The sequence below is a fragment of the Lynx canadensis genome, chromosome B3 (assembly GCF_007474595.2).
Source record: "Lynx canadensis isolate LIC74 chromosome B3, mLynCan4.pri.v2, whole genome shotgun sequence".
In the NCBI taxonomy this organism is placed as follows: domain Eukaryota; kingdom Metazoa; phylum Chordata; class Mammalia; order Carnivora; family Felidae; genus Lynx; species Lynx canadensis.
The window spans coordinates 146345193-146364112 of NC_044308.2; the positions used below are offsets into that span (position 1 = coordinate 146345193).

The window sequence follows — 18920 nt, forward strand, 5'->3', positions numbered from 1 at the left end:
GCAGTTCCTGTTATGGTTGCACATCCATCTGTGACTGCATTTCTCTGGGATACAGTCATAATTCAGCTGAGCCCCACTGCCATTGGAGTAGGTATCCTGACAGAACTTTCCAGAAGCACAGGAAGTACCAGTTCTCACATGACCAATCTCGGTCGTTCCTGTGCTACGATGTGAATCCAGCCCCAAACATCAGAACCCAGGATCTCAGACAGATGGAATCCAACATGCTCTTGCAGCTGAGGGAGATGTGTGACATTTCTACACTACCGCCTTCTACACGGCATGCCTGTATGGGAACAGGTTCAGCGTTGAATTCCCCGGGGTCGTCTGCAGTGTCCATGTCGGCTGCCTTTGTGATTTATGGTATAGCAGACATCTTCACCTTTCCCAGAATTTCTGCCAAAGCTTTCTTGGCAGTGAATCGTGCGGTCAGTGCAGTTTCCATGATAGCAGCAGCCCTCTTCCGTGCACGTGGTTCCATCTTGCATATGGAAGTCATCAGGGCCTGACAAGGATACCCCATGGCAGGACTCTGGAAAATCAAGTATATCTTCGATTGTTCTGCAGAGTGTCCAAGCAGCGGAGTTGGTGCAGTCTGTATAGCGTCCGCCTGTATTACATTTGCCCCCAGGGGTTCAGATACAATCACGCATACAGCCTAGATTGCTGTAGCACTGGTTGAATGAGCCGCAGTCACACTGCTTTCCTGGATCCACTATGTAGTTTCCATAATGATAGTGGGTCAGGCTTTTATTTAAATGCATCATTTCAGTGTTGAACATGCACTCGCCTGTTCCACAATTCATTATGTGCTGCATATGAATGAAGGAACAGTTACTGAAAGCTTCCATTATACCAGTTAGTTGGGTCCTAAGGCAGCTGGACCTTTTTTGGCAAGCACATTCATCAGTGTCAAGGCACAAGCCACAATTTCTTGCCATCTGATGTGTTGCTATGACAGACAAGAGTAAATAATGTCTGCCTAAATAACTCAGAATGATGGCATATAACCCATTGGTGGATGGCATATAGAATATACAACTGGAGTGCAATGAACCTCATGGGGCCCATCTCAAATCACATTAAGGGTAAATGTGTTTTAAGAAATCGAAAATACTTTGACTCATACTACTGAAGAGAAAAAAGGACTCTGATGCAACACATAATTGCCCGTGTGAGCTTGATGTCTCTCACTATAAATGACCATGAAACCAATAACTTACATCAATACCATGAAATATTGACTCAGTTAAGCTAAATAGCCTTATTAGGAATTGGGCACTTTTTTCCACGTGGTTAACACACTATACATTGTTTTGAAACTGAGAGCAAGTCCTTTGAAAATTCCGTGATGCTATGAACAGAACTTACTAGAGATCCTTGGGGCTGCACTGGCATCTCCTTGAGGAACAGGGGGTCCCCTGTCATCCTTATATCCTAGTTATAAGTGGTCCCATTGCACAGATGTCTGCGACTCTCTGAGAAACAAAGTGTTCAAACCATTGGAAATCACCGAGGGGTCTCATTTCATAGGCAGGTTAATCCAACTTCATGATATCTTCAAGGCTGCCATAGCCTGTGTCAATTGTGACCATGGAAAAAGGAATCTCCTCCAGGTTGCCGAGGTAGTAACAGTCTGGAGGCATGAAACGGTAGTCTACCTCCAAGGCTCCCTGAGCATCCTGAGTCATCATCAGCAAATGTCTGGACCAAAAGAGTTTCTTGTGCCGCATGTGCATAACATGTCTCTTGCCCCAAAACGCAGGCTATAGGACAGACAGCCAGGCATCTGAATGCCCTTGCTGTGGTTCGGCTCCTTCTTGGGAATTACCACCTCAGAGGAGATGTAGCACCATGAGGGATGCCCTTGAGAACCCTGCACAGGAGCCAGCACTGCCCAGAGTGCAAACAGCAAGAGGGGTGCCCTCAGGATGACCTGGCCCTCTGCCAGCCTCATGTCCCTGGTCAGGGACATCTGCCAGTGAGAATGGATAAATGGAGGATCATCAGCAAGGCAGGTCTGGACCATCAGACAGAATAGAGTGCTGTGCCAGGTGGCCAGCACCCTGCACCTGGGAGCCACCTGTGGGGTTCGGCAACAGTCCCAGGGTGTGGCATTGGGTGACCCTGCACATCAGTTCAGTTGGGGTGAATGTGGGAGGGGCAGGTGGGCCATGGTCAAGAGTGGTCACATGGACATGGGTAGGGATTTGGACCCCGAGGCATGGCTCTAGTCAACACCTTCAATCTTTCCTCCTGCTACTTGCATATGGGTTATGCAGTTATAACACCCTGAACTTCTCTGCCAATTCCATGTCCTGTGGTACTGCTGGGTCACTTTCTTTGGATGACTCCTTTTCCTCATTACAGAGACCACTGCTTTTGCTTCCTTGTGATGTGGAGGTAAACATTGTCAATTTTGCCTTTATGGGTGATGCAAAAAATCGCTTTGTAGTTTTATGTGTCTTATTCTCCTTGGCCTTAGTTTGCAAGCCATTTGATCCTTTTGGTTTTTGCTTTGAAGGTTCCTCTGAGTTCACTGAGGAAAACATTTCTCAGTATTCTGAGTGATGATTGGTGAACTACAAGGTTGTATTTTCATATTTTCTTATGCCAGCTGGGGAGAACATAAAGTACTGCTACCATGTGTGAGCCCCAGGGGGTTTCTCCTCTAATCCCTTATGGTGGTTGTTTCCTGGCCTCTGGCCGTCTCCTCCCATGTAGTTTGTTTCCCTCTTCAGCTGGAGATGCAGGGAAGTTGAGGTTACTTTGGCAGCTTGTACCATGGAGTCTGCCCATGATCAAAAGATGGTATTGACCGTGGCACTCCCTTGCTTTCTTAAGTACCCTCTACTGCTTTAAAACGCCCTGGGTCAGGGAGAAACCTCAGATTTGACGTTTGGACAAGAGTTTGCCTTCTCCCCAGTGTGTGGCCTTCTGAATGTAACTCAAATTCCTTTCCCACCAAAACTGAAACTTTGAACATTGACTTTTCCAGCAACAGGCAGCTGAATTTGGGTTTTGATAACAATGAAATGGAGAGTGAAATGGCAGTTGCCAGGACCTGGCAGTGAGGGTCAATGAGGAGTAGATCTCAAGGGCTATGATTTTGTGTTATGCAAGATGATTAAGTTCCAGAGGGGACTCCACATCATTACCCCTGTAGTTAACAATACTGTAAGGTATGGTTCAAATTTTGTGAAGAGTGTGGGCCTCATGTTCAGTGAGATCTTACCACAATATAAAAGTGGAAGACATGAGTTTTGCTTCTCACACAACAGTGTGCTGAACTGCATGGACACACTCTCTACTGATAATTTGAAAACAGTTTAAAAAAACATAAGTTTTGAAAACTAACCCTGAGGATATGTCATTTACAGATATCTTCTTCCATTCCATAGGTTGCTTTTTTGTTTTGTTGATTGTTTCCTTCACTGTGCAGAAACTTGCTATTTTGAGGTAGTCTCTCTCTATATATAATTTTCTTGTATTATATTAATGTAAACTCAAGTCTGTTAACATACAGTGTAGTACTGATTTTAGGGGTAGAATTTAGGGAACCATCGCATACATATAACACCCAGTTCTCATTTCAACCAGTGCCCTCCTTAATGGCCACATGCCATTTAGCCCACCTCCCCCACTTCCCCTCAGTTTGTTCTCTGTATTTAAGAGTGTCTTCTGGGGGCGCCTGGGTGGCGCAGTCGGTTAAGCGTCCGACTTCAGCCAGGTCACGATCTCGCGGTCCGTGAGTTCGAGCCCCGCGTCGGGCTCTGGGCTGATGGCTCAGAGCCTGGAGCCTGTTTCCGATTCTGTGTCTCCCTCTCTGTCTCTGCCCCTCTCCCGTTCATGCTCTGTCTCTCTCTGTCCCAAAAATAAATAAACGTTGAAAAAAAAATTAAAAAAAAAAAGAGTGTCTTCTGGTTTCCTCCCTCTCTGTTTTGATTTATTTTATTTTTCCTTTCCGTATGTTGTGTTTCTTATATTCCACTAATGTGTGAAATCATAGGATTTTGACTTTTTCTGACTGACTTGTTCCACTTAGCATAATACACTGTAGTTCCATCCATATTATTGTAATTGGCAAGATGTCATTCTTTTTGATGGCTAAGTAATATTGCATTGTATATGTTTACCACCTCTTCTTTATGCATTCATGTGTTGATGAATATTTGGGCTGTTCCACAATTTGTTTTTTGTTGATAAGGCCGCCATAAAGATTGGGATGCATGTGCCCCTTCAAATCAGCATTTTGGTATCCTTTGGATAACTTTGGTATCCTTGGATAAATGCAATTGCTTGATCACAGGATAGTTCCGTTTTTCATTTTTTGAGGGATCTCCACACTGTTTTCCAGAATGGCTGCACCAGTTTGCATTACCATCAACAGTGTGAAAGGGTTTCGCTTTCTTTGCATCCTTGCTGACATTTTGTGTTTTCTGAATTGTTAATTTTAGTCATTGTGACAGGTGTGAGTTGGTATCTCATTGTGGTTTTGATTTATATTTCTTTATTCGTGTCTTTTTGCCATCTGGATGTCCATATTCTTTGGAAAAATATGTATTCATGTCTTCTGCCCATTTCTTCACTGGATTATTTGCTTTTTGAGTGTTGCGTTTGGTAAGTTCTTCATAGAGTTTGGATACTAACCCTTTATCTGAGATGTCATTTGCAAATATCTCCCCCCATTTTGTCAGTTGCCTTTTAGTTTTGTTGATTTGTTCTTTGCTGTGCAGAAGCTTTTTATGTTGATGAGATCCCAATAGTTTGTTTTTGCTATTGTTTCCCTTGCCTCTGGGGACACGTCTAGTAAGAACTTGTTCTGGCCAAGGTCAAAGAGGTTGGTGCCTGTGTTCTCCTCTAGGATTTTGATGGTTTCCTGTCTCACATTTAGGTCTTTCATTCAATTTGTATTCATTTTTGTGTGTACTATAAGAAAGTGGTCCAGGTTCATTACGAGTTCACAATGCTGTCCAGTTTTCCCAACACCAGTTGTTGAAGGGACTTTTTCCATTTGATAGTCTTTCCTGCTCTGTCAAAGATTAGTTGATAATATAGTTATGTGTCCATTTCTGGGTTTTCTAATCTTTTCCATTAATCTATGTGTCTATTTTTTGCCAGTATTATCCTGTCTTGAGGACTACAGCATTGTAATATAGCTTGATATCCAGAATTGTGATGCCTCCAGGTTTTTTTCTTTTTCAAGATCTTTGGTTATTTGGGGTCTTTGGTGGTTCCATGATAATTTTAGAGTTATTTTTTCTAGCTCTGTGAAAAATGCTGGTAGTATTTGACAGGAAATTGAATCATTTGCATTGAATGTCTAGATTGCTTTGGATAGTATTGGTATTTACCAATGATTTTTCTTTTAATCCATGTGCATGGAATATTTTTCCATTTCTTTGTGTTTTCTTCAATTTCTTCCATAAATGTCCCAGACCTTTCAGAGTACAGATCTTTTACCTCTTTACTTAGGTTTATTTCTAGTATATTATGGTTTTGGTGTAATTTGAAATGGGATTGATTCCTTGATTTCTCTTTCTCCTGCTTCATTATTGGTGTATAGAAATGTAACGAATTTCTATATGTTGATTTTGTATGCTGCAAATTTACAGATTTATTGTACCAGTTCTAGCGGGTTTTTTTTTTTTTTTGGTGGAGTGTTTCAGGTTTTCTATATATGGTATAAAATTCAACTCCAGAACTGAATAATCCTATTAAAAAATGGCCAGGAGACATGAATAAGCATTTTTCCAAATGCTACCTACAAATTGTCAATAAACACATGAAAAGATGGTCAACATCACTCCTCATCAGGGAAATATAAATCCAAACTACAATGAAATATCAACTCACACTGGTCAGAAAGGCTGAACTCAACAGCACAAGAAACAACAGGTGTTGGTAAGGATGCAGAGAAAGAGGATCCTTTTCGAGGTGCTGGTGGGAATGCACACTGGCACAGCCACTATGGAAAACAGCATGGAGGTTCCTTAGAAAGCTACAAATATAACTACGTTACAATAGAACAAATGCACTACTAGGTATTCACCCAAACATAACAAAAATACTAATTGAAGGGAATTATACCTCTATCTTTATAGAAGCTATGTCACAAACAGCCCAGGTATGGAAACAACCGAGCCCAAGTATGCAATGATTGATGAATGGGTATAGAATATGTGGTATATCTACGTAACCCCGTCCACGCACACTGGAATATTTCTCAGCCACAAAAGAAATGACATTAGCCATTTGTAAGGACAGGGATGGGCCTAGAGAGTATTATATTTACTGAAATAAGTCAGAGAAAGACAAATATATGATTTCATCCATATGTAGAATTTAAGAAACAACAAATGGGCAAAGGGACGAATAAGAGAGAAGAGGCAAACCAAGAAATAGGCGATTTTTCAATGTTCACTTATTTATTTAGAGAGAAAATGGGAGGTGGGGCAGAGGTAGATGGGAAGAGAATCCCAAGGAAACGTCGTGCTGTCAGTGCAGAAACCAAAGTGGGGCTCGATCTCAGGAACGATGAGATCAAGACAAGAGCCCAGATCAAGAGTCATGGGCCTAACCCATGGAAGCACGTAAGCACCACGAAACAGATACTTAACTATAGGGGAAAAACTGATGGTTACCCTGGGGAGGGTGGGTGGAGGGATGGGGAGGTAGTTGATGGGGATTAAGGGGAGCGCTCATAATGAACAGTGGGTGCTGTATTGCAGTGTTGTATCACTATATTTTACACCTGAAACTAGTATTACATTGCATGTTAACTAACTGGAATTTGAAGAAAAACTCAAATAATGTATTTATAGTGCCTGCAAATGGCCATGTTGGCACACAGCCCATGAAGAAGCATTTATTGCAGAAAATATACTACCAGAAAGAATACCTAGAATATTTGAACTAAGGTATGTTCTTTTCCCTTCCCACCCCAGATCAGCAAGTAGAAACTCCAGTGCAAGTAACTGGGACTATAGGCATGTGCCACTGAGCCTGGCTGCAACCTCCCCTCCAGACTGTTGTAGCCAATACACAGGATTCCCGGTGACCAGCTCCTGTTCAGAGGACTCTTTCCCAGAGGGACAGGATGTTAGTGACCCTAAGCTGTTTGCTGTTGAGGCCAAGCCCCAGCAGGTGCCACTGAGATGTGCGACTCACTCATTGTTGGCAGCCCCACTCCCAGGAAGGAAGCTCTGCCCTGGGCACAGTCCATTAGGGGTGCTGGGAACCTGATCACCCCAGACCTGACTTGTATGGCAGGAGTCTCATGCCACGAGGACAAGCGAGCCACAATGCAGTGAAGCTGCCAGCCACCCCTAAACAGAGCCCTCAGTTTCCAAACTGTTTGGAATCCTGTTTGTCCCCGACACCCCCTGCAGCTGCAGACCTTTGCCCAGAGTATTGCCCAGGGTAAGGGGGAGATGGAGCAATCCTCTAAATCAAGGAGCAAATCTGTTCCTATAGAACTGACTGCATTTCCAGCTGAGTGTGAGGAAGGTCTGGCCCTCATGTTGTGGGAGAGTCAGGTGCAGGAGACCAATAGTTTCAGTGGAGGATTCCTAACCTACTCCCCCTCACCTGCAGGAGAGAGCCAGAGACAGGGACAGTGGAGGGAACGGCTCCTGTCAGAACACATATCAGATTATGGTCTCAACAACTCTCCATTCAGAGGAGTCCGAGGTTGTAGGGTTCAGTCTGTGGAGACTCCATACATCAGAGGGTGGTTGAACATAGGAGTGCTCTCCAATGAAGCAGAGTATCTCATCATGTGGTTTGGGACAGAAAGAGATAAGGAATGCCCAACCAAACCACCGTCACCATGGTCTGGCTGTGTGAATGTCCCAGGTCACACCACCTCTGTAATTATGGGAGTACTGCCCTTCCCTCCACATCATGTCTCTGAGGTTCACCTGGTTTCAGGTGTGCATCAGTAGTGTCACATTTCTGTGGCAAAGCATCCCATTGATGGAAGTTTCATAGTTGGTTTATTCCTTTATATTTAGAAAGACTTTTGCCTTATTCTGAGCTTCTAACACTAAGAGAGATGCTATAGATATTTACACACCATTTATTTTCTGAGCATGGGATTTCATTCTTCAGGGACAAATACTCGGGAGTGGTATTTCCAGGTTCCTTTTTATGTCATCCATGTATAATTTCATAAGCAACAGCCAACGGTTTTCCAGAGCTGGTGTTTGTGTGTCAATCCTTCCTGCATTGTTTGAGGCCCCACGTATGCTGGATGCTCACCTGGATGTTGCTGTCAGTGTTGTTTTCATTCCGGAGCCATTGCGATGTGTGTATAGGGCATCTATTGCGTGCTTGATTTGAATTTCCCTGACAGTCGATGGTGTGAAGAGTCTTCTCCAGTCCGTACCTAATGTGTCTATAACCTCAAGGATAGGATGTCTACTACACAAGGCTGTGCTTGTTTTATGGAGGTTTGTTTCCTTTCTTCCCATTGACTGTTGAGGGCTCTTAGCATATTCAAGATGCAGGTCCCTTGGTGGTTATGCAATTTGTGAATATGTCTCTTACTCTGTAACTTATCTTACTATAGGTATTCACGTGGGCAGATAAGCGTATTTGATTTTCACAGTCTATTGATAACATTTCTTTTTATGGGTGTTGTGTTCTTAGCTATAGTTTTCATTTTCTTGATGATTGCTTGTGACTAATATTTTTTAAGATGTTTATTCTTTTTTTTAACGTTTATTTATTTTTGAGACAGACAGAGACAGAGCATGAATGGGGGAGGGTCAGAGAGAGGGAAACACAGAATCTGAAACAGGCTCAAGGCTCTGAGCTGTCAGCACAGAGCCCGACGTGGGGCTTGAACTCACAGACCACGAGATCATGACCTGAGCCGAAGTTGGCTGCTTAACCGACTGAGCCACCCAGGCGCCCCTAAAATGTTTATTCTTGATAGGGAGAGAGAGACAGAACATGAGCGGGGAAAAGCAGAGAGAGAGGGAGACACAGAATCTGAAGCAGGCTGCAGGTTCTGAGCTGTCAGCATAGGGCCTGACAACGGGGCTCAAACCCTCAAATCGTGACATCGAGACCTGAGCTGAAGTGAGACACTTAACCGATTGAACCACCCAGGCACCCCACTGATATCTTGACTAACAATGTAACTAAAAATCTTTTTTTCTGTTTTCTCTCAACATTGACTTCTTCTCTATTTGGTCTCTGGTGACTTAGAGTTTTGTCATTTGTTTTTAAATTTATAGATTCTAGCAAATCATTTTCATGGCATGGGTTTTCATAATATATGGAAATTAGGTTCTCATGCTGAAATTGAAGTTCAAATTTCACAAGAGTTGCTATTCTGTGTCTCTTTGGCCAGACTGCTCATCAGATTTGATAGATATGCTCCTGGGGTCAAAAAACACGTTTACCTTTTCAGGTGGTGGGCTTTCTATATGTCTCAGGAGCCGTTGAGCTCTGTGCACACAACCGAGTTCCTGACACAATTTTTCCTTCGCAATTCTATGTGAAACCCTCCAAATCCATTTTTTGCATTGCCAAATTTAGACAGTTCATGAATAGAACACATTGAAGCTCTTGTATCATTTCCTAAAATTATTTTACTCTTGCGTGTTGGGACTGTAATTTTTCTTCTTCCTTCCAAGGGGAGCTCATATCTGCATTTGTGGAATTCCTCCAGGCTTCTCATCTCTTAATACTTTTCCAACGTGCTGTGCAGTTTTGTTTTTTTTTTTTTACCAAATGAATACTTAGGTTTATTTGTACTCTACCACATTGGGTGATAGGAGCCGTGAGACAGGCTGCGTCATATGGGCTTTTTTTTGTCCCCTTGTATGTTATCTGTCATATTGAATGTTTATAGAACATATATCCCCTCACTTTCATGAACCACTAAGAGGGGACATGGTTCTCTTCAAGAGACAGGAAAGGAAGACAAGGGAGCTGAGACAGGAATTCGGGGAAGGAAATCCAGAGCTTCTCAGGAAGCGTCAACTGTCCACACTTTCCAGGTCTGCAGATGTGGGTCCCTGCTGAGGCCCAACCTGGGTTCTTGTGCAGGTGTCTGGACAAGCTTCCCATGATGTGTGGGCACAGTGGAGTTGGGAAGGGCAGCTGTGGTTTGAATTCCAGCCCACCTGGCACTGCTGTGAAAATTCATGAGTATGTTAATTTATGTCCACCATCAGTTAGGGATATAATGAGTAAATGCAAGACGTTAGACTCACTACCTTAGATTCCATGTTCATGACAATTTGTGACAACAATTCTCCCTTCCTATTTTCCACTTTTAAATTTTTTAAGTTTGTGTTTAAATATTTGTTAGTTAACATTGTGTAATATTAATTTCAGTAGTAGAATTTATTGGTTCATCACTTACATTAACACCCAGTACTCATCACAACATGGGGCCTCCTTAATCCCCAACACCCATTATCCCACCCCCCACACACCTGCCCTCCAGCAACCCTCAGTTTGGTCTCTAACCTTAGAGTTTTTTTATGATTTCTTGCTCTTTTACCCCTTCCCCTAGATCATCTGTTGTGTTTCTTAAATTCCCCATATGAGGAAATCATATGGTGTTTGTTATCTTTGACTGACTTACTATGCTTAGCATGATACCCTCTAGCTGAATCAACATCTTTGTGAATGGCAAGATTTCATTCTTTTTTATGACTAATCTACCATTCTATACATATAGCAGATTAATCACATGGTGGACTTTTGGTCTCTTTCCTCAGTTTGGCAGTCATAGTTAATGCTGCTGTAAACATTGGGGTGCATGTACTTCCTCAAATCAGCAGTTTTGTATGCTTTGGATGAATTCCTAGTACAGTAATTGCTGGTGTGTAAGGTTGTTTGATTTTTAGTTTTAAAACTGTTTTCTGGAATGGTCCGGGCACTTGGCATTCCCACCAAGAGTATAAAAGGGTTCCCTTCTTTTCTCAGCCTCATCAATATCTGTTGTTTCCTGAGTTGTTAATTGTAGCCATTCTGACAGGTGTGCGGGCATCTCTCATTGTAGTTTTGATTTGTAATTCCCTGATGATCAGTGATGTTGAACATATGTTCGTGTTTCAGTTAGCCATCTGAATGCTTTGTTTGGAAAAGTATCTCCTCATGTCTTCTGCCCATGTCTGCACTGGATTCTTTGTTTTTTGGGTGTTGAGTTTGAAAAGTTTTTGTAGATTTTGGATAGTAAGCCTTTATCAGATATGTGGTTTGCAAATACCTTTTTAATTTCTGTAGAATGCCTTTTAGATTAGTTGATTGTTTCTTTAGCTGTGCAGAAGGTTTTCATTTTGATGAGGTCCCAGTAGTTCAAGTTTGCTGTTGTTTCCCTTGCCCCTCGAGACACGTCTAGTAAGAAGTTGCTATGTCCGATGTCCAGGAGGTTGCTGCCTGTGTTCTCCTCTAGGATTTGATGGTCTCCTGTCTCACATTTAGGTCTTTCACCCATTTGGATTTATTTTTGTGTATGGAGTAAGAAAGTGGTTCAGTTTCATTCTTCTGCATGTTCTGGTCCAGTTTTCCCAACACCCTTTGTTGACAAGGCTGTCTTTTTTCCCATTACATAGTCTTTACTACTTCATCCAAGATGAGGTGGCCATACATTTATGGGTCCGTATCTGGGTTTACTCTTCTGTTCTTTCGATCTATGTGTCTCTTTTGTGCTTGTGGCTTACTCTCTTGATGAGTACAGCTTTGTAATATAGCATGAAATCCACAATCATGAAGTCTCCCATTTCTTTGTGTAGCATAGACATTTCAACACTCCTTGCTCCTTAAATCCATGAACATTGAAGGTGTTTCCATTTCTTTGTGTCATCCTCAGTTTCTTTCACCGTTTTTAGAGTCTTCTGAATATAGATATTTTAACTCTTTAGGTATCCTATTATATTTGGTGCAATTGTAAACGGGATGGATAGTTTTTTTATTTTTCTTTCTGTTTCTTCATTATTGCTGTGTAGAAATGCAGCCGATTTCAGTATGTTGATACTTTATCTTGTGACTTTGCTGAATTTGTGTATCAGTTCTTGAAATATTTTGGCGGAGTCTTGAGTTTTTTATATAGAGTGTCATGTCATCTGTGAAGAGGAAATGTTTGACTTCTTCTTTCCAACATGAATGCCTTTATTTATTTTTGTTGTCTGTTTTTGAGGATAAGACTTCCAGTGCTGTCTTAAGTAGAATGATGGGCGTGGACATCCCTCTTGTGTTCCTGACAGTAGAGGAAAAGGTTTTTTTCCCTGCTGAGGATATTAGCTGTGGTGTTTTCATGTACGGACTTTATGATGTTGAGGTGTGTTTCCTCTACCCCTTGTTGAGGGTTTTATCAAGAAAGGATGCTGTACTATGTCAATTTTTTTTTCATCTATTGAGACGGCCATATCATTCATATCCTTTCTCTGATTGATGGTATGTATTACATTGATTTATTTGTGACTATTGAACCACCTTACAGCCAAGGAATAAATCCCACCTGGTCACGTTAAAGGATCCTTTTAATGTATTGTTGGATTCAATTTGCAAGGATTTTCTTTCTTTTTTTTTAACGTTTGTTTATTTTTGAGACAGAGAGAGACAGAGCATGAGTGGGGGAGGGTCAAAGAGAGGGAGACACAGAATCTGAAACAGGCTCCAGGCTCTGAGCTGTCAGCACAGAGCCCGACACGGGGCTCGAACTCACGGACCTCAAGATTACGACCTGAGCTGAAGTCGGACGCTTAACCGACTGAGCCACCCAGGTGCCCCTGCAAGTATTTTCTTGACAATTTTTGCATTCTTGCTCATTAGGGCTAGTGGCCTGAAAGTCTCATTTTTAGTGGGGTTTAATCTGGTTTGGATCGTGATCGTACTGATCTTATAGAATGAATTTGTAAGTTTTCTTTCCATTTCTATTATTTGGAACAGTTTGTGAAGACAGGAATATTCTATTCTACTTAAATAGAATATTTTACACTCTTCTTAAATATCTGGTAGAATTCACCTGTGAACCTATCTGGCCCTGGATTTTTGTGTGTCAGTAGATTTTTGATTACTGATTCAATTTCTTTGCTCATTATCAGTCTGTTCCCGTTTTCTATTTTTTCCTTTTCCAGTTTAGGTAGTTTACATTATTCTGGGAATTTATCCATTTCTTCCAGATTGCCCAATTTGTTGGCATATAAATCTCCAAACTATTTCTCATAGTTGTATTTCTGTGTTGTCAGTCGCGATGCCTCCTCTCAAATTCTGATTATATTTACTTTCGTCCCTTCTCTTTTCTTTTTGCCAAGTCTGCCCATGGGTTTATCATTTCTATTTATTCTTACAAAAACCAACTTACAGTTTCATTAATCTGTTCTACTGTTTTTTTTTGTTTCTATATCATTTATTTCTGCTCTAATCTTTTTTGTTTACCTGTTCCTGCTGGCTTTAGGGTTCATTTGTTGTTCTTTTTCTAGCTCCTTTAGTTGTAAAGTGGTTGTGTGTTTGAGACCTTTCTTCTTTCTTGAGTTTGGCCTGTGCTGCTATATATTTCACTCTTCCATCAGCTTTGCTGCATCCAGATGGTTTGGAACTGGCATGTTTTCATTTTCATTTGCTTCCATGTATTTTTTATTGCTTCTGTAATTTCCTGAAAATCTCATTCCGCTTTTACTACAATGTTCTTTAACCTAATGTATTGGCGGTGTTGCCCAAATTTTTCTTGTGGTCGACTTCAAGTTTCATAGTGTTGTGGTTTGAAAATACGCATGGAATGATCTCAGAGTTTTTGTACTTGTAGAGGGCTGATTTGTGACATAGTATGTGATCTGTTCTGGAGAATGTTCCATGCACACTCAAAAAGAATGTGTATTCTGGTGCTTTAGGATGGAATGTTGTGAATATATCTGTTAAGTCCATTCAGTCCGTGTGTCTTTCAAAGCCTTTGTTTCCTTATTGATTTTTAGCTTAGATTGTCTTTCCATTGTTGTAAGTGGAGTGTTAATGTTCTCTATTACTACTATTGTCTACTATCAATGAGTTTCTTTATGTTTCTTATTAATTGAGTTATATATTTCAGTGCTTACATTTTTGGGGTATAAATATTTAAAGCTTCAGATCTTCTTGTTGGATAGACCCCTTTATGATGATATACTGCCTTCCTGATCTCTTGTAACAAACTTTGGTTTGAAAACTAGTTAGTGTGATATGAGTGTGGTACTACAACTTTCTTTTGACGTCCATTAGCATGATAAATTGTTCACCCTCCCCTCACTTTCAATCTACAGGTGTTTTAGGTTGAAAATGAGTCAATCGTGTGCAGTGTGTAGAAGGATCTTGTATTTGTTTTTATCCATTCTGGTATCCTATATCTTTTGATTGGAGCATTTTGCCCATTTACATTCACAGTAATTATTGATAGATATAAACTTAGTGCCATAGTATTACCTCCAAAGTCATTGTTTCTGGAGATTTTCTCTGTTTATTTCTAGTCTTTGTTACTTTTAGTCTTCCTTTCCCACTCAAAGCGTCCCCTTTAATTTCTCGCAGGGCTGATTTAGAGGCCTGAACTCCTTTGGTGTTTGTTTGTCTGGGAAATTCTATCACTCCTTGTATCTGAATGACTGCCTTATGGAGAAAGTATTCTTAGCTGCATAATTTTCAAATGCGCCTGTCGAGGATATGATGCCACTCCCTCCTTGCATGAAGGTTTCTGTAGAGACATCTGCCATAGTTTTTTTTTAACCTTCCCTTGTTAGTTAGCAACTTCTTTTGTGTTGATGCTTTTATGGTTTTTCTTTATCTGGATGTTTTGCCATTTTCCTATGATATGTCTCAGTGTTGACCTGCCTTTTTTTTTTTTTCTTAATTGGTGTTCTCTCTGCCTCCTAGATGTGGATGTCTATTTCCTTCTGCAGCTTGTGGAAATTTTCACTATAATTCACTCAGCTAAAATGTATCCACCTTTTTCTCCCTCTTATTCTTTTGGGACTCCTTTCAAAAGAATGTTATTACAGTTTATGGATTTGCTGATTTCCCTAAGTGTATGTTTGTGATGCAACATTTTAATTTTCTTCTTCTTTCCAGCTTCATTTCCCCCATAATTTTATCTTCTATGTCCCATCCTCATTCATCTGCTTCTTTCAGCCTTGAGGTCATTATATCCAATCAGTTTCACATCTCGGTTACAACATTTTAAATTTCATGCTGACTAGTGTTTAGGTCTTTTCTGTTTGCAATAAGGGTATCCCTCGTGTCTCATATATTTTCCTCAAGCACAGATCGTATCCTTATGATACTTTTTGAAAATCCTGTTTCATTATGAGAGTTTTTAGAAATCCTGTTTGAGGCACTTTAGTTTATGTGTTTTAATTACATCCCTCACAATGACCTTTTATCATTTTTTCTTTTAGGATGAATTCCTCCATCATGTTGTTGTCTATGTCTCTGCCTTCTTAAATGTTTTAGAAAATCCTGTTATGTTTTCTGCTTCTAGGGTAGTATCTTTATTGAGAAGTGTTCACATACTGTCCAGGGCCTGACACTTCATGAAGCATTTGTTTTATGTTCCGTGGCACTGTGCTGTCGTGTTTTGGCTGCTCTGTCCCTCAGGAGCGTCCTCTGCAGATTTTCTCCTTGCCTCCAGTGGGGAGTGTTGGACCTTGTCCCCAGTGTTGTGACTTTTAACTAGGTAAATTTGGTCTACTTGTTAAAAGAAGCTAATTCCTATCTCCCCTAGAGGTGAGGATATGCCTCACTGTATGATCAGCGGACTTGGTGCGTGTGGGGGTTTACGGTGGTCTTTGGAGAAAGGGGTGCAGTGGTGTCTGGTTGCCAGGCACTCTTTCCTAGTAAGCAAGCACTTGATGGGGGCTGGAGTAGGTGGAGCTTGGTGTTAGTGGCTCAGCTTCCACTGGGGATGCTGTGCTGCTGAGTGAAATATGTCCATCCTGATTGGTGGGGGGAAATACTGGCATCAGCTCCCTCTCTAGTCCCTGGAGTTGGAGTTCCCAGCCTCCCCTGTTCAAGAAACCCTCACACAGAGAGAACACTTGTGGGTCCCAGGCTTCTGTCAGAATTGCTTTCACCCTGTCTGCGTCCAAGCCGTTGGCCCATCTGGTGGCACAGGGCTCTTATGTTTTATCTCAGGAGCTCTAGCTGGGTTTGAAAACTCCAAATTGTGTGAACTCAATTCCCTGTGTGACAGGGACACCACTGATCCTCTGGGAGAGGGTCTTGATGTGCTGTGCCTGGAGCTGGTTTACCCCGGATGGGCAGTTGCATGAACACTAGGGGCTTAGAGTACATGGTGAAGAACAACCAGAAGGCAGCGTCCAGCTAGCTGCTCTCAGAAGAGGCTCCGTGCTAATGATCAGGGAATTTTAATGGTGCCTGTCAGCTCTCCTGTCCTATGAGAGCCAATGCCCCGTCTCCCAAATGCACTCCACGAAGGGAATTGTCTCTCCCCATGTGACCCAGGGGATACTCAGACCACAGTTCCCCTTATGGGCCTCTGCCCTCCTCCACAGGAGCACTGCTGTGCCCACCAGACTCTACCCCAATGATGGGATCGACTTTTAAATCTTCACTCTTTGAGCTCCACGTTTACAGGAGGTTGACTTGTCATGATTAACTTCATGGGTTATCTTGACTGCGTCATGGGTGCCCAGATTCACCACGGTTTCTGTGGATGTCTGTGATGTGTTCCAGAAGAGATTGGCATTTCCATCCATGGTTTCTTTCTTCCTGGACACCACCCATTCCATTAAGGTTGTGAATAGAATCTGATGCAGATGGGGGACGAATTCCCTCATTTTTCTTTCCCATGTGCTTGTTTAAACTGGAATATTGGTCTCCTCTGGCCCTTTTTCTGAGAGTTACATCATCAGCTCTCCACGTTCTGAGACTGGACACTAGTCAGAATCAGACAAGAATTACATCACTGGTTTTCCTGGGTCTTCAGCTTGTGACAGTAGATCATGGGACTCTTCAACATGTTTAGTTATGGAAACCAATGACCCTTGGGTTGTGTTCCTCAGGGGAATCTTGACTAATACATGGAGATTGTTTGTCTCTCCTTTAGAGTAATTGAATAAAGCTGTAGCTCATTTAAGTCCTGAGTAGCAAAGGGCTATGAAGAAAGTGTCACGTTGGTTGACTGGGACAAGAGCTGGGTGAGGATAAGGAGGAGCTGTGGGATCCTGTGGTCCTGGCTGCACAGGGAGCGCATCTGGGAATCCTGTAAAGGTGCAGCTGTTGTGCCTCAGGAAATCTGTAATTCACTCATGTTGAGGGACTGGAGTAGGCAAGTGCAAACAACTGTGTCTTTGTGCACATTAGTCTAGTTTCCCTATGACAACCCAGTTGCTAATCCAGAGAGTTAATAGGTAAACCCAGAATCATATAACCAGGGAGGCTCCCTGGGGAAACTGTTGTGTGGAGAGGAAGCCCCAGACCCTGAGAGGAAACCTGCCTGTAACCTCCATCTGCACCTGCGCCTGGAAACACAAAGGAGAATTGTGCATAGTGTGCGCCCCCTGGTGGTGCTGATCCCCTCCAGCAGGGAGGTTTGTGTCTGGGTCCGCAGTGATATCCCCTCACTGTGTCTCTCGCACAGTAATATGTGGCCGTGTCCTCAGTCTTAAGGCTGTTCATCTGCAGATAAAGCGTGTTCTTGGCGTTGTCTTTGGAGATGGTGAATCGGCCCTTCACGGAGTCTGCGTAGTATGTACTACCTCTACTACTAATTGTTGAGACCCACTGCAGCCCCTTCCCTGGAGCCTGGCGGACCCAGCTCATTCCATAGCTACTGAAGGTGAATCCAGAGGCCACACAGGTGAGTCTCAGGGACCCCCCAGGCTTCACCAGGTCTCCCCCAGACTCCACCAGCTGCACGTCACACTGGACACCTGCAGACACAAGACATCTTGGTCAGGAAACTGTCACACATCCACTGTTTCACTCATATCCATTCACAGACTCAGTGCCCCTCGTTCACCATGAATTACCTTTTAAAAGAGCAACCAGGAACACCCAGCCCAGCACAAACTCCATGGTGAGGTGTGTGTGTTCTGTGCTGATCACAGAATGGGAACACCTGGGACTCCTGGGGCTGGGGCTCGTCTCCCAGTTGCACTGTCGGGCTGCGTTGGTTTTATCAGCACAGAGAGGGCTTCATTTGCATGTGCTCTGACATATATATCAAGCTCCAGACTTAGATTTGATTCTGTAAAAGTGAATGACAGGGTAGGGACGCACTTCAGTATTAGTTTGTGTGGATGGCGGTGTGACAATATGAAGAATTCTTTTTTTTTTTCAGTTTTGGATTTTTACCTTTATTAATGGAGGCTTCGGCATAATCTTTAAGAAATATTTACCTCAACAGCATGATCGCACATTATTTTCTCTTACAATATTTTAATTTTTTTAATTTTTATATAGTATTTATTTTTAGTTTTAAAAATTAACATCCAAATTAGTTAGCATATAGTGCAACAATGATTTCAGGAGTAGATTCCTTAGTGTCCCTTACCAGTTTAGCCCATCCCCCCTCCCACAACTCCTCCAGTAGCCCTTTGTTTCTTCTCCATATTTATGAGTCTCTTATGCTCTGTCCCCTCCATGTTTTCTTATTATTTTTGTTTCCCTTCCCTTATGTTCATCTGTTTTGTCTCTTAAAGTCCTCATATGAGTGAACTCATATGAGTTTTGTCTTTCTCTGACTGATTTCACCTAGCATAATACCCTCCAGTTCCATCCACATAGTTGCAAATGGCAAGAGTTCACTCTTTTTGATTGCCAAGTGATACTCCATTGTATATATTTACCACTTCTTCTTTATCCATTCATCCATCGATGGACATTTGGCTCTTTCCATACTTTGGCTATTGTTGATAGTGCTGCTATAAACATGGGGGTGCATGTGTCCCTTTGAAACAGAACACCTGTGT

General features: G+C 42.2%; 1 gene segment (V, D, J or C); it reads right to left on the reverse strand.

Moving 5' to 3' along the window:
- Positions 1–1538: 1538 nt before the first annotated feature.
- LOC115508078 lies at positions 1539–18115 on the reverse strand. The segment is given in 3 exon segments: positions 1539–1704; positions 17444–17879; positions 17979–18115. Coding segments are annotated over 3 exon segments (648 nt in total).
- Between the last annotated feature and the right edge of the window lie 805 nt (positions 18116–18920).